This window comes from Onychomys torridus, chromosome 8, assembly GCF_903995425.1.
Source record: "Onychomys torridus chromosome 8, mOncTor1.1, whole genome shotgun sequence".
In the NCBI taxonomy this organism is placed as follows: Eukaryota; Metazoa; Chordata; class Mammalia; order Rodentia; family Cricetidae; genus Onychomys; species Onychomys torridus.
The window spans coordinates 74,525,145-74,542,167 of NC_050450.1; the positions used below are offsets into that span (position 1 = coordinate 74,525,145).

General features: G+C 37.8%; 1 protein-coding gene across 2 annotated transcripts in view; it reads right to left on the reverse strand.

Moving 5' to 3' along the window:
* The window catches only part of Med13 (mediator complex subunit 13), a 95,407-nt gene that overhangs the window by 67,447 nt on the left and 10,937 nt on the right, over positions 1–17,023 (reverse strand). For both annotated transcript variants that reach the window (XR_004945628.1, XM_036195654.1), the window contains exons 3-4: positions 16,005–16,173; positions 82–227 (exon numbers count right to left, since the gene is read on the reverse strand). Coding sequence is in view for 1 of the 2 variants with exons in the window: in XM_036195654.1 (XP_036051547.1) it covers positions 82–227; positions 16,005–16,173 (315 nt within the window). In the remaining variant the exon portion in view is untranslated. The remainder of the gene's footprint in view (positions 1–81; positions 228–16,004; positions 16,174–17,023) is intronic.

The following is a 17,023-nucleotide window of genomic DNA, read 5'->3' on the forward strand; positions in this document are numbered from 1 at the left end:
ACTTATTTTGTTGTCTTATTACTATAATTGTTAACATGAAAGTTTTAATTTCCAATACTGAATGAAATGAGAATAATCTACCTTGAAATGGGCTATTAGACTGTTGAGCAAGGGTGACATGCTCTTCACTGAGAAGGTACACAGGTTGATGTTGGTTAATTTCCACACTGGTACAAACATTGCTGTCTCCATGCAAGAAAAAGGTGAAAGAGCAGGACAAGTGTTCACTAATAAAGAAGGAAAAGTTATATTTTAGTGATGATTAATAGCAAAAAAATAAAAAAAAATACCTTGCTTTTGCTTTTTGTTTTAATTACTGAGACAGAAATTCACATATTTCAGTCTAGCCTCACATTCACTATGTAGGCAAGGATGACTGAACTTCTGATCATCCTAACTCTACCTCCTGAGTGCTGAGATTATAAGCATGTGCCATCATGCCTTGTTTATGTGATCCTGGATCCAGGGAACATATGGGATCATGCATGCTAGCCAAGCACTCTACTAAATGAGCTACATTCCCAACTTCACATGCTTTGCTTTATTAAGCTATACTACAAAAATGCATACTTTAGCTGTGGAATATCATCTGTAAGGGGGAAACTGTGGATATGAGCAAAGATAAAAAGTGTTTTTCACAACACTGTTGATAATGCAAACTTTAAGCAACCAGTTAAAATAAGTTAGGTACACCACATATGCAATTATTATACGACCACAGAAATAAGTCAAGGAAAAGGGAATTAATAAAACAAAATGGACTACCAATACAATCCCAAAATTTTTTTTAAAGAAAAAGTTGGGGCACTCACACGCACACTCCAGAATCATAAATGAGTGCTTATTAAGTATCCTAGAACTGAAGATATATGTGAAATAAAAAGTAGGTACAAATGAATAAGCAATTTGGAAAATAAATTCTCAAAGCTGAGGCAAATGAGCTGGGAGAGGTAAACAATGTGTTTTATCTAACCCTACAAAATACATTCTCAAGGACAGCAGGTATGGTTATGTCAAAAGCAAGTCAAGTGACTAAAAAGGGATTGAAGCAGTATACACTAAGAATCTTCTTTCTCACACATTTGTCTTAAGCACTTAACTTAAAGCCAGTTCCTTAAAATATGACCATTAATCAACTCAAAACCAATATATAATACACATATATTATATATATATATATATACATATATATGTGTGTATGTGTATGTGTATGAGCCCTACTTAATTTTTTCAGGACAAGTCAAGGCATGAAGAATTAAGTTAAGCCAGGCCGTGGTGGCGCATGCCTGTAATCCCAGCACTCAGGAGGCAGAGGCAGGTGGATCTCTGTGAGTTCGAGGCCAGCCTGGGCTACAGAGCTAGTCCAGGACAGGCTCCAAAGCTACAGAGAAACCCTGTCTCAAAAAACTAAAATAAATAAATAAAAATAAAGAATTAAGTTATAGTAAAAGTTATGAGAGATCTAACGAAAGTAGGAAGTAGTAGTAAAAATTAAAAGGCAGTGGTAGGATGCATCTTTAATCCCAGCACTCGGGAGACAGAGGAAGGTGATATCTCTGAGTTCAAGGCCAGCCAGATCTACAGAGTGAGTTCCAGGACAGCCAGGGCTACACAGAGAAACCCTGTCACACCAAAAAAAAGAAGGAAGGAAGGAAGGGAGGGAGGGAGGGAGATATATTTATGTTTATTTTCTGTGGATGGGTATTTTGCCTGCATGTGTGTCTGTGCACCACGCATATACAGTGCCTCAGAGGCTAGAAGGCATCTGATTCCCTAGAACTGGAGTTAACAGACTGCTGTGGGCTGCTATGTGGTTGCTGGGAATTTAACCCAGCTTAACCACTGAGCCACCTCTCCAAGGCTAAGCAATAGTTTTTAATAGAGAAAAAAAAAACTAAATTAAGTTTGTTTTTCCTGATTAAAACGCTTACTTTATTGGAATAGGTATTGGCTGAGGAATTATTAAGATTTTAGATAGATACTATGATAAAGGAGTATAACCCCAAGTAGTCATCAAGCCAAGATATGAAAAGAAACTTAATAGCTCTGATAGCTGTTCATCTCCAAAATCTCCATTGCCAGTGCTCATTTAAAGCAAAACTCAGTTTTATTACTGTTACATAGCAGTACTGCTAGCCAGCATCTTCTAGCACCAGTACCTGTATTATCAAGAACATACTAAGCACAAGCCCACCCCCATGCTGTTTTAAAGATAAACCACACACACACACACACACACACACACACACACACACACACACACACGCCAACTCTTCATTAAACAGTGCTGTATTCACATCCTTATGTACTACACACGAAGCACGAAAGAGAGCCAAGATCACTCCTTCATTCAGGAGACTGTTTCGCTGCGTGCCACGGCACCATCTGAAGCCATGAACTCAGCAAGTGCTGTGACAAAACCCGAGTACAGAGTGTTACACAAATGCCTTAACATGAAGAACTCTGAACCGACTTGACAACAGAATTTTAAATTCCTAAAGAGAGAGCAGAGAAAGCTGGGTGGTGGTGGCGCATGCCTTTAATCCCAGCACTGGGGAGGCAGAGGCAGGTGGATTTTTGTGAGTTTGAGGCCAGCGTGGTCTACCAAGTGAGATCCAGGGAAGGCGCAGAGCTACACAGGGAAACCCTGTCTCGAAAAACCAAAAAAGGGGGGGGGGGGGGGGGGAGGAGCTTGGATCCCATCACCAAGGTTGTTCTGAGTATCCCCTGCTGACAGCCATCAACCTCCCTAAAGATTCATCACTTCTCCCTTTCACCTCTGGTGGGTGGTCTTTGAGTGCTCTTCTTTCACACACTGGCTTCCCTTCCCCATCGTTCCTTAAACAGGCCTGCCCTTGCACTTGCAGTTTTTGGTTTTTTTCCTCAAACCCTCTGAAGTCACCTCTGGGACTTTGTTCAAATAATTTCTTCTAAGTAGGCATTTCACTAATGAATCTACACTGCTTCCAAATTCTCTCTTTGGGAGGTGAAGGGATGTTTTTACTAAAACGAGCATCACCATATGTAAATGCATTCTATGGTTTTACTTATTTCTCACAGCTGGCCCGGAGTGTAACCTCTAGTGAAAGAGGACCTTCTCTTTGTTCATACTGTGTCTGCAGTACGTCTCTGACACAGACTGACGTGCTGCACAGACACACACTAAACACTGCAGCATAAAGCCCATATCTGAACCACTTGTCCCTAACTTACTGAGTCCATTTTCAAATCTGCCCTCTCCACAGCGCTCTAAACCACAAATACAAGTTTTCTTTGCGCCATCTGCCCGCTTCTACCAATTCCTACTGATTCCAACTCTTAAAAATATTTATAATTTGTAGACCTACATGTAAACTAGGGGTGCTTTATTACTAAATAATACAATACTTTTCTGTTCATTATGCTTTACTATGTATCCCACAATAGCCTAGAACTTACAATGTAACCAAGAGAGCCTCCTAAGTACTGGCATTGCCAGAGTGAGGTCTTAAGTCTCTAAAGTCTGAGTAATTATCAGAATCCCTATATCGCCCCCTTGCCTCACACTGCTGCTTGGGATCTTCATAAAAATTAATTATGATCATATAACTGGAAAGCCTAAAATCATTCACCAGTTCCCCAAAATGTTCGGGACTAAATCCAGAAGCATTAACACAGCACTTTAGGCCCTTTAGTATCTGATCCTTGCCAAACTGTGTAAACCATGATACTTAACCCACTAAAACCTCTTATCTGCCACATACTTGTCTCCACATCCTAATATCTTCAAATTCCTTTAATGCCCTGCCAATTTATAAATACCCTTAGAAAGAATTTTAACTTTAATATCAGTGTAAGATTTCATTACTGGCCCTAATTCATTACCCACTTTCCTTTATAAAAACTGTGCTTGGTAACTCAATGTAACATGGGGGGGGGGGGGTACATGTGTATACATACATGTGCATGTATCTGTGCAGGCAAATCAAAGTTAAGTGTCTTCATCAACTGCTTTCTGCCTTATTTTTGAGAGGGGGTCTCTCACTGAACCTAGAGTTCATGATTTGGCTACAGTGGCTGGCCAGCAAGCCCCAGGGATCTTCTGGTCTCTGACTCTACATCACCAGGAATGCAGGCACACATTATCTATCATACCTGGCTTTTTATGTGCATAACAGGGAGGTGCAGCAAGCACTTTTGATGACTTGAGTCATCTCCACAATTCACTGAATAGCAAAATCTTCAATGTCTATAGTAAATACTTTCAAAAAATATTTGCAAGCATAAGCAATAACCTAAAATTGACATAGGTTCTTTAACTTAAAAAAAAAAAAAAGACAGGTTTGGAAACCTGAATATATATCTTGGTATCAATGGCTCTTCTAAACAATAATATTCTCTAAAATACTGCTTTCTATGGTATTCACTTCTAAAAAAAATATTAATAGGAAACAAATTACTTTTTTTGTTTCTGTTTTTTGAGACAGGGTTCCTCTGTGTGGCCTATCCTGGAATTCACTCTGTAGACCAGGCTGGCCTCAGCCTCCCTCCCGAGTGCTGGGGCAAAAGGCATGCGCCACTACCGCCCAGCTAGATTATTTTTTCATAGCAGCCTCAGCAAACTTGGTGAAACCATGTTTCAAAATAAACTAAAGAGGCACTAGGTATGTAACCCAGCAGTAAAATAGTATCTAATATTGACCAAGTGTCCATCCTCAGTACAAAACAAAAAGAAAAAGCATGAAGACCATCTCTCAAATTCCCCAATAACCTATATCCAATGAACATTGGGCCATTTAACTTTTTTTATTACAGTTTATTTATTTCGTCTGTATGTAGTATGTGCACATGCATGTGCTTGTAGGAGTCAAGAGGACAATTGGGAGGTAACAGTTCTCTTCTTCCACATTAGCCTAAGATCAAACAAGTCATCAGTCTTGGTGGCAAGTGCTGAGCCATCACTCTGGCCTCTTAATTTTTAAGTTAGAAAAGGGAATGTGGCTTTCTAGTACAGTGTAATAAACTAGCCTCCAATGAATCTCCGTGGAAAGCTAATAACCAAACTGCAGAATGCAGCACCGTTCCTCTTGCCTCCTGCCTATGTGCAGCACCTGTTTACCAGCAGCTCTTCATCCCAGCAATCTACAGCAAAGAAAGCCATCCCTCCCACCCCGCTAGCAACTGACCCCAATATACTCCGATCAAACTGTAATACAAAATGATTTATAAACTGAGTTGTGTATTATATTGAGGAGACATTTTCTAAAATAGGATTCATACTTTTAAGATTCTTATATCGAAAGCAATATTCTAGTCACAGAACATTGAAGGACAGAATTTTAGGTTAGTACTTACTACATTCAGAATGGATTCTCTTACAGAGAGAAATGTTATCATTTATAGTACCATCTCATGAGGTACTCTGGTTAGTACTAAGGAAAAGTGAATAAATGTCTGTAACTACAATGACGAGCCAAGAAATTTACACTGTTAGTTATTCTGAAGGAAATTAAAGACTACTCTTTGTTTTCTATTTACTAGTAAAGCAGAATTCAGAGATGAACCTCAACAATTTTGTGTTTCAGAAATGTTCCTCGATCATCTATTCAAATTAAATAAAAGGGTTCTGTTTGTTTTACATATTTTCTGGTGTGTGTGTGTGTGTGTGTGTGTGTGTGTCTGTGTGTGTGTCTGTGTGTGTGTGTGTCTGTGTGTGTAGACTTTGAGCAAGCCATGGTACACTTGTGGGGGTCAGAGGACAACTCATGGGTTTCTTTCTTCCCATCACGTAGGTTCTGGGAATCAAACTCAGGTCAGCAAGCTTGATGGCCAAGTGCCTTTACCTTCTAAGCTACCTCATAGGCCTCTAAAAGATTATTTTCTAAGATGGCCCACACTCACACCAAAAACATAAGACAATGATGGTGGCAGCGACTCAAGATCAATGCTAGCTCCTCTAGGACTAATGTAGTAAGCAGCACATACCTACAACCCCAATACTTGGGAAAAGGAAACAGGGATTAAAAAAAAAAAAAAATAGCAACAACAACAACAGCCTGGGTACACAGTGAGACATTATCTTAGAAAACCAAAGAATGAAAGTCACCTCTTCTATTACGAGTTTTCTGTTTTTGTTTCTTGCTTGTTTTTGAGCAGGATCTCATTATGTCTCTCAGATTAGCACTAAACTAGTCATATAGGATGGCCTCAAACTTGATATCTTCTGTTTCCACTTCCAAAGTACCAAGATTACTGGCTAACAGGTGTAAGTCACCACATCCAGCTTGCTAGAATGGGTTTAATTAATATACACATGCATACTACTAGGAAGTAATTTATCTGATCTGTTTTTAAGCACCTGTCTTAAGAAGCTACAGAAAAACAATCTTCCATTTTGCTGGTAGAGAACTTGAGGAACAAAGAGGGTTATAAGATTCATTTTTTTTTTGCTTGTTTGTTTTTATTTTTGAGACAGAGTCTCTCTGTCTGTCTTGGAACTCACTGTGTAGACCAAGCTAGCTTTGAACTCACAGATACCTGTCCCTATTTACCTAGTGCTGGAATTAAAGGCGTATGCCACCACACCAAGCTATGACCTATTTTAAAATCACAAAATTAGGGAAGGGGGTGTATTTAACTCAGTACTCGAATGATTACACACACACACACACACACACATACACATACACACACACACACACACACACACACACGCATGCATGTACATATCATAAAATTAGTTAGAAGAAGTGCTGACTTAAATAAAATATATATATAATATAGTCATCCTAACAATTAAAAATAGGCAGAGTCTGGTATTTTCCCAGAGAGAATAAATAAGCAGCCAATAAAAAATTATGCTCACCAGTAGTAGTGATTAAGGAAATACAAACCAGAAATATGCTAAGATACCACTTCACACCAACAAAATGATTCTTAACAACAAGCAGTAAATAACAAGCATTGTTAAGGATGCAATGAGACTGAAACTCTGATACTGCTGAGGAAAATGTAAAACACAACCACAATGGAAAATAGTATGGCAATTTTACAGATAATTAACCTTAAAATTGTCATATGATCCAGCAATTTCACTTCTTGAGTACGTAACTATAAGAATAAAAAGCAAGGACCTGAGGAAATATTTCACATCCACACCCGTGTTTATAACAAATAGTCAAATGGTGGGAATGACTCAGATACCAGTTAATAAGTGGACACACAAATATACTCTACATATACAATGGACCATTATTTGGTCTTAAAGAAAATCTCACCCATGCCACAAGTTGGATAAAACTTGAAGATATGCCAAGTGAAATAAGTGAGACACAAAACAACAAATGTTATATAATTTCACTCCTATGAGGTGCCTAGAAAACTTACAGGAAACAGAAAAGTGGTCAGCCAGGGACCAAGGGGTAGGAGAAAAGGAGTTATTATTTTATGGGTAAATTTTCAGTCTGGGATGATGAATAAGTTCTAGATTGATAGTAATGACAGAGGCAGCACAATGTCAATTTCCTTAATGCCAGGTAATACTGAAAACCAGCACAAGTGACTAACTTTATTATATGTGTTTTATAGTATTTTAAGCCTAGTATCTCAATTCCCACATACTTGTATTCTATGAATTCAATAGTTTCCTTTTTAAATTTTTCTATTTTTTTTTAATTTTTTGTTTATTTATTGTTTTTCATTGTTATTTGGTTGGGTTTTTGTTGTTGTTGTTGTTGTTGTTGTTGTTGTTGTTTGTTGTTTGAGGCAGTCTTACTCTGTAGCTCTGGCTGTCCTGGAACCCACAATGTAGAACCAGGCTAGCTTCAAACTCACAGAGACCTGATTGCCCCTGCCTCTAAGTATTATAAATTTATAAATTAAGGTTAGCCCATGTCACAGGCTCAGGGTAAGACATTAACACCAGTAATAATTTTCCCTTTATTTATTGGATACAGCATCTCATGCAGCATAGGCTTGCCTCAAACTCACTATGTAGTCAACCATAAACTTCTGGTCCTCCGGCCTCCACCCCCAAAGTGCAGGAGTGCTACAGAGGGAACCAGGCTTTGTGCTGTTAGACAAACTCTACCAACTACAGCCCCAATCCTACTATCAGTGGTTTTTGAACATTTTCCACATCATTATTTCCACACTCAGGCAACTTTGCAAACCACATTAATTAGCAATATCAGGCATTCTTAATATATCTCCATAAACAAAGGAGCTACACTAAAATCCCAAAGAACGTATCTCTGCATCTTCTATGTATGTCTACACACTTAGTGAACATAATATTGAACATTATATAATAAAGAGTCCTTAGAAAGCAACACTGTTACTCTACAGTTTACAGCTTGAAATCTTCAATGCTTTCTTTTTGCTTTTTTTTCTAAGTATTCTGCTTTTACTATTTATTACTACTTTTAAAAAAGATGTGAGCCAGGCAGTGATGACACACTCCTTTAATCCCAGCACTCAGGAGGCAGAGGCAAGCGGATCTCTGAGTTTGAGGCCAGCCTGGGCTACAGAGCGAGATCCAGGAAAGGCTCCAAAGCTACACAGAAAAACCCTGTCAGGGGAAAAAAAAAAAAAATGTAAGTAAGTGCATGAGATGTAACGGTCTGCTTAATAAGGCTTAAAATTTTTTGGTTTTCATGTCCTATCAATCAGCTCCAATCCTTAGTTCTATGCAGCCTTGTAGAAAAGTTACTAAACTGCTCTGTACTTTATGTTTAATGATTGGTAAAGCCAGAAGTAATAGGGTTGTTTTAAGATTTGTACTTACAAATAGTAAAGTCTAAGTCTGAACAGTGCCTCAGTCCTACTTACCCTCTTCCTCATTAAAAAAAAAAAAGTCTCAATATTATTAGCATATTAGTCTCAATATTAAAAGCAATTACCTGAAAAAAGATGACTCAATACCAAGAATTATAGTAGAAAACAGCAATAAGGTGGGGGGGGGGGGAAATCAGTGGAGTGGGGAAAAGTCATTCTTTGCACTTAATTTTTCTCAAAATATTCATAAAAAAGATGAAAATGTTAAAAGCTATATAAATTCTAATGATTCAGGCAGGTGGTGGTGGTGCACACCTTTAATCCCAGCCCTTGGGAGGCAGAGGCAGGTGGATCGCTTTTGAGGCCAGCATCGTCTACAGAGTGAGTTCTAGAACAGTCAAGAAAACCTGTCTCAAAAACCAAAAGGAAAAAAGAAGAAAAAATCCTAATGATTGGAATATCCAAGCAAAATACATCAGGGTATAGGTATTATCACCATGTAAGATCAGACTTTGTAAGAACAAATCAGTTTAGAAGAACTACAGAAGGGAAATTGGACAGTCTGACATACCTAGGCTAAATTGGTAGACTGTGTATCCTGATACAGATAACTTTAGGACTACCACACACAACTGAGGACTCAATCAGTTCCAAGAGGAGACCACCAAGTATTAGGTAATAACCAACCAACACTAACAAGTTAAGTTTAAAGCTCTAGAATTTAATTGTTAGACAATCACCATGTAATTATAATCATTTGAACTATGGCCAATTCAAATTAAGATAGGCTCTAAGGAGAAAAACACATTAATTTCAAATACCTCACACAAAAACATATAAACTATCTCAAAGGTATCTCTTGTAGATTTACACTCTAAAGTGTATTTCAAGTGTACCAAACTTAGCAAAATATTTTCTTTGGGTTTTGTTTTAATTTTATTTAGTTTGTGGGTGTGTGTGTGGGTGTGTGTGTACACATGCACATTCACCTAAGTCTATCAAACACTACCGAGCTCAGTTAACAGTCTAACAGAAAATTTAATGTGGCTTACATCTTATTTCTTCATGCTACCTAAGAAGATACAAAGAAATTTAACAGTAAAAGATATATAGCAATGCATGCCTAGAGACCCAGCAATGAGGAAGCTGAGGTAGAAGGCTCTTTAGTTCAAGGCCAGGCTGGGCTACATAAGCATGACACTCTCTGCAAACAATAAGGACAACACAAAGCAATACCTCCTAACTTCCACTTTTCAAAGGTAGCAAGATATGCAAAGAACAAAGAACATCCTAAACCTATTAAATTAATTTTGGAGATCAGGAGACAAAGTAAAAGGCATTTGTAGGAGTAAACAGTTTTATTACTGCAATTTAAAGCATATTCTGTTGCCTACTGATTTTAATAAATAATAAAAAATTGATCAACTGCTTGTATAAAACACTAAGAGCACTCTTTTAATTATAAAGGCAACACCATCCAAAAGAACTTTCTACAATGATAGGAATGTCCCACCTCTGAACTGCTATTATACAGAACAACAGGCATTATACAGAATAAGCACTTAACATGTAGCTCGTGAAACTGGAATAATTTTTTAATTTTCATTTCAATGTCTTGGATTTAAATAGCAGCAAATAGTTAATGGCTATCATATTAAACAGTATAGGCCTAAAAAAAATATGTCAAGAAAAAAAGCACTGTATTCCAATATTTCACCCTGATATTCTTTTCCTTTTCCTTCTTTTTTAGGCAATAAGGGAAAGTTGTGGTGAAATGAGTCTCAGTATGTAGGCTAGGCTGATCTTGAACTTCCAGCTTCAGCTTCTGGAGTGCTGGAATTATAGGCATGTGCCTCCACGCTCAGCTTTAATAGTCTAATTACAATAATTTGCCACAAATGCATGAAGTATTCATCTCCTTCCCCACAAAACAAACCCAAGAACACCTTAATCTTTGTGGACCAGGTTCTTTCCAGGACATAAGATAAAATACTGAACCACAGGTCTGATCCTATCTCCTTTTTGTTTTATCTACAGCTAGCAACTATTTATTCTATCTTGCATTTACACGTGTGTGTGTGTGTGTACACGTGTGTATGTGTATGCTCATGTGCATGCACACATGTGTATGTTTTTTTTAAAGATTTGTTTATTATGTATACAGCATGTTGGACTGAAGGCCAGAAGAGGGCGCCAGATCTCATTACAGATAGTTGTGAGCCACCATGTGGTTGCTGGAAATTGAACTCAGGACCTCTGGAAGAGCAGTCAGTGCTCTTAACCACTGAGCCATCTCTCCAGACCCGCGTATGTTTTTTATAATCATTCTATGTTGCCTTTTACAATTGGGGCTACAGATAACTATTATATATAAAATAAAAGATGTCAAAAGACCAAATTAGAAAATTTTTTTCATAAAAATTTACATATCTACAACTGAAAATATGGGATAAGATTATAGTATGTATTAAAATCAAATACTAGCCAGATATGGTGGATTCTACCTGTAAACCTAACATTATGAACTGAATTGAACCATGAGGATCACCATCACAAATTCTCAATTAGCCTGAGCCTCAAATTCCATACTACTGTATATAATCTCATCTGCTACTCAGCAAAATCGCATGGCAATATACTTCACAAGATGTTCTCTTGGTTGTCTCAAACAAGAGTTGCATACCAATGCCATTCTATTCTATAACCTTACTAGAAGCATTTAGAAACCTGCTAAGTTAGATGGGGAGATTGGCTCAGTGGATAAATTGATAATCTGAATTCTGTTCCTAGGAGCTACATGACAGAAGGTAACAAACTTCCAAAAGATGTTTACTGACCTTTACAGATGTGCTGTGTGTGCGTGGCACATGAAAGCCAACACTCACATACATACAAATGAATAAATAGACAGGTAAATGAATAAACTTTTTTTTAAAATGTTATAAGCCAGTACAGTGAGACCTACCTATAATACCAACTAGTAGGAAGATAAGATAGGAAGATCAATTGAACCAGGAGTCAGAGGCCCTACTGGACAACATAATGAGACCTTGCTCAAAAAAAAAAAAAAGAACAAAACCAACCAAAAACCTTGCCAAATGTACAAACTCAATTGCCCACTCAGCAATAAGGTTATAATAGATTCAACATGACAAAAAGCTTAACCAAACCCAAACTCAGTAATACTCTTACTCAAGAAAGTCTTACTCAGATATACTCTCACAAGGGTGCAAAGTCACTGGTTTTTATAACATCCCATTTGCTTATAATCTTACTGTACTGCAGAATGATGTCTTGTCTATTTAAGATAAAATACTAGACATTCTTTCATCCAATTATCTGAAGAGTAATTTGTTTCAATGGTTAATTAATTACTCTTATAAATTTAAGGGTCCTTTATACCCATCCTTGCTGCAACATTAGAAGGTGACTCCATTTCTTGTCTTTCAGTCCCTGGAAACTACTAGACAAATTAACTACTTCTATGTCCAGATTATTAGAAGTGAGAAACTCCCCTAGATTTACCATGGGGTGTACCTGCCACAATTCCAACTGCTCCAGAAGCTGACTCAGGAAGATTGCAAGTCTGAAGCCAACCTGGGCAACTTAGAAATGCAGTCTCAAAATAAAAATACAACTAAGTGCTAGAGATACAACTCAGTGAGGAGAGCACTTGCCTGGCATGTATGTGGCCCGGGTTGGATCCACAAAGGGGAAGGGGAGACAGACACAGAGATACAAGGCAGACATGGACAGAGACACAGTCATGAGTGTGTGAGAGTGAGTGAGTGAGTGAGTGTGAGTGTGTGTGTGTGTGTGTGTGTGTGTGTGTGTGTGTGTGTAGACCTACCTGCTCCAGACCATGCCCAGTTTTTTTTTACATGGGTGCTAGGACCTGAACTCAGGTGCAATAAGAACTCTTACCCACTGAACACAATCTCCAGCCCCAAGAGAATCTTTGTACTAGAGAGAAAAAGAAAAAGAAAAAAGACAGCCAAGTATGATGGCACATGCTTGCAATCACTGCACGTATGAGGCTGAGGCAGGATTATGAATTCGATGCTAGCCCACAGTGGACTATATAGCAAGACCTTGTTTGCTTTGTTTGTTTTGTTTTTTAAAAGTAAGGAGATAGGGACTATTTTCTCTTCTGCTTAGGTCAAGTCAGCATAATATTCCTCTCTGACAACTTCATTATTCTTTTATAAAACGTTCATACAGGTGAGCATCCCTAATCCAAAAGTATAAGAAGTTCTGACATCTAAAACTTTTCAGTTTGAAAACCAGCATTTAACTAATTTTTTCTGGTTAAAAATCAAGTTTATACAACTACAACTGCGGCAAGTAATTCAATGAAACACACAATATTTCCAGTAATAAGTTTTAATTTAGCCTCCCTTCTCAATTAGGTAATCCGACGGAAAAACACTAGTGCTCAATTACTTATGTAAACAGCAAGTAGAATCTGTGTGATTCATGGAAACCTCCAACTGTAAGTAGTATTGGCAATTATTAGCAATCATGTAAGAGAGATTTTCCTAAGAAAAATGAAGACACTTCCAGTAGTTGCATGGCTAAATGAGCACGTTCATTTCCCTCTCTAGACTCATGTAACTTCCTCCATCTAGACAGCAATGGGCAAGACACAGAGAATGGCAAAGAGACAGACACAGGATCTGAGGCGCTAACATGGTGAGATTTAGTTTACTTAGCAGACAAAGGTTAAGTGGATAAAGCAAGGTGCAAACTAAACAAAACCAAACACCCAGGGAAAGGCTCAGAAGTCAAAAGCATCAGTATGTATCTGAACACAAGAGTATAATGTATAACTGAAAACCAAAGGAATGCAAATTCAAAAAGGTAAGACTCAGAAACCGATTTTATAATCTTTTTATAATTTTAAAAGAGACTTATTTAAGCCAGGTGTGATGGAGCACGCCTTTAATCCCAGCACTCAGAAGACAGAAGTAGCTAGATCTCTTGTGACTGTCGGCTAGCCTGGTCTACATAGTGAGTTCCAGAGCAGCTGAACTACAGTGAGACCACACTTTAAAAACAAAAACAAAGATGTATTTATTTTTGTAAGGTGTTTTGCCTGCATATATGTATGCACACCACTTGCTGTACCTGCTGCCTGTGGAGGCCAGAAGAAGGTGTCAAATCCTTTAGAACTAGTTACAGATGGTTTTCAGTCACTATGGGGGGACTAGGGACAAACCTGGGTTCTCTACAAGAGCAGTAAGTATTCTCAAGTACTGAGCCATCTCTCTTGTCTGTCTCTGTCTCTCTCAGGATAAGTTCAAACTGATTCAAACACAGGTACTCAGAACCTCTGTTCTGAGTAAGCAAAGCTGAAGTAAAGTATTTAAAATAAATTAAGTACAAATATAAGTTATCTAAATGAACTCTCTCAATTTCCAGCAATCTACAAGGAAAAAAGATTACTAATCTCCTATAGATTCTACAATAAGCTACTGATACAACTCAGCTATAAGACAATAAGATAGATAAAAAGATAAGACAAACATTTAGGATTTCAAAAATATTGCTCCCCACGCACCCTTTTCAAGAAAAAGTATTGATGGACGAACACCACTGGAACAGAAAATAACAGTAACAATGGAAGTCTGAGGGGATGGCTTAGCAGTTCAAGTACTTGCGGGCCAAGCAAAAGGGACAGGGATTCCACAGCCCCCAGAACCCACAGAAATACAAGGTCAGTATAGTTGTTCAACTCTAATTCCAGTATCACAGGCAGAGACAGTATCCCCCCAGTAAGCTAGCCAGGGACTAACCTGAAATCAATGAGATATAGGTATGATGGAGACCATACCTCAGTGAATAATGTGGAAGACTCTCAATATCAACTTTAGGTGTGTGTGTTCTATACACACACACACACACACACACACCTGTCCTTTAATGTCAGTACTAGTGACTTTAACTTAGGTAGGTGAGCTTGCTTATCTACTGGGCCCATTTCTCCATCTCCACTTTTCTTCTTGTAAGTTCAGAGTAGTAATGCTTCTAAATAACAAATATTTGTTTCTCTCAGTATAGCCAATGTACATCTGGTTTCCAGAAAAGAATCATCTCTGAAACAGGCACTGCTCCGTATTTCCTACTTCCCTTCCATTTCCTGCCTGCAATCTTCTGTACAGTGTGAAGACCAATACCAAGAGAGACCATGACCATAAGGTGGGCGAGGGAGCTAAAGGTAGCAGAGCAGAAAATTCCAGGAAAATCTGAGTCCCTACAATGGTTTGGTACTTATATTTCCCTACAATTTGAAGGAGAATGCATTCCTAACTTTTACAATTATTTTGTTAACAATTGAAGTTTGTTGGAGTTGGGAATACAACTCAGTTTGTAGAGTGCTTGAGCAAAAATCTGAGTTCTGACTCTCACTACTGCATACAACTGGGTACAGTGGCACATGCTGCAATCCCAGCCTTTGGTAAGTAGAAAGAAAAAAGCTGTATATTTAAGATCATCCTCAGCTGCACAGTAAATTCAAGTCCAGCTTGGGCTATATGAGTCCTTGGTTCAAAAAAAAAAGTAAAAAATTGTTTAAAAATAAATAATAAACTGGGCGGTGGTGGCGCACGCCTTTAATCCCAACACTCGAGGCAGAGGCAGAGGCAGGTGGATCTCTGTGAGTTCAAGGCCAGCCTGTTCTACCAAGCAAGATCCAGGAAAGGTGCAAAGCTACACAGAGAAACCCTGTCTCGAAAAACCAAAATAAATAAATAAATAAAAAGTCTGGTAATTTTAACAGGAGGAAAAAAGCTTTTATTTCTCCAGCTCACCCATCTACTAAAATTCAAAAAAGCAAGCTTGAAAAAAACTTTAGATATACATGAAAAGAAATCCGTATGAAATAACAGCTCCTGAAGCCCAGACAAAGAACTACAGGCAACTAAGGAATGCTGAGAGTGGAGGAAATAGTCTTTCCCAGGGAAGAGCATAGCAACTGATTATCCAATACCAAATGGTCAGCCCTGAAAACATACATACATACATGAAACATACAGACTGAGCATTGTATTAGCATTTTTTAATATATATACATACACACACAATCATATATAGCTCATTCTCACTGCACAAAAAATTCTTTCAAGTAAATGGATATAGTACTTTGCCAATGTTAACTTCTGAACATTTCTGTAAGATATTAACTCATTTTATTATATAACTCATAAAATCAACAATCATCAGTTATCAAAGAGGTACATAAGATGGCTTACCTTTTATTTATAGGTTTTTCATCTTTCTCATACGGCTTTACAAACCACTTGCCAATTCGAACAAAGTTTCTGTTCATTAAACACCTCTCCAACAGATTGTGAACTGCTTTGAAAAGTAAAGTACGGCATTCATAGGAAAGGCCATTTTCCCACACTCCATCTTCCTCTTCTGAAGGAAAAAAATGAAGTAGAAATAAGTGAGTAGACTCCATCTACTTAAAGACAACTGAGATACAGGACAGATCAGTGTCTGTGTTCAGAGCCCTCCTCTCCTTTACGTCAGAAGGCAGAGACTCGGTCTAAACCTCTCAATCTGTATGTGTAGGTGTGGAGCCTATGCTTCTCTTGTCTGTTTGAGTCTCATTATGTAGCCCAGGCTTGCCTGATACTTCCTGAGTGCTGGGATAAAGACCATGGGCCACTATACTTGGTGTTCTTTAATAATACATCTTTAAACAAAGTATCAGGTTTCAAAGATACTCTACAAAATATAAAATGCCTAAAAGCACTCTACAAAACTGCCTAAAAATTATTATTTTCCACAATATAAAATATAGCAATGAAATCATAAACATACTGATTTGTTTTCTATATTTTAGAAAGGGCATTTGCTTGTAGAAAACGTTCACCGTACCATATTACGCCTGTTTCTAAACTGGCTCACTTGTTACTTTTTCCTAATTTCCCTAATCATTTAACCTGAAGAGAGGAAGAAAAAAAAAAACTTAGCCAGTTAATAATTAAACTCAAAACATTTCACGACCATCAGCATTCTAATCCATGACTCAACTATAAAACTAAGTGACGAATACAAAGGAAGCTGCTGCCACTAAGTCTAACAAGCAATATGTTAATTATCAGACTAGATCTCATTTCAATGACTCACATGATTATTCAATACAGGAGGAAAAATATGAAGACTTCAATTTTAAATGGCTATCAGTCATACGAAGTATTGCTCTTCACTAACTACATAGCCTCAAAATCCCCACTAAATCTATTAGTCACTCCAAGTTAAC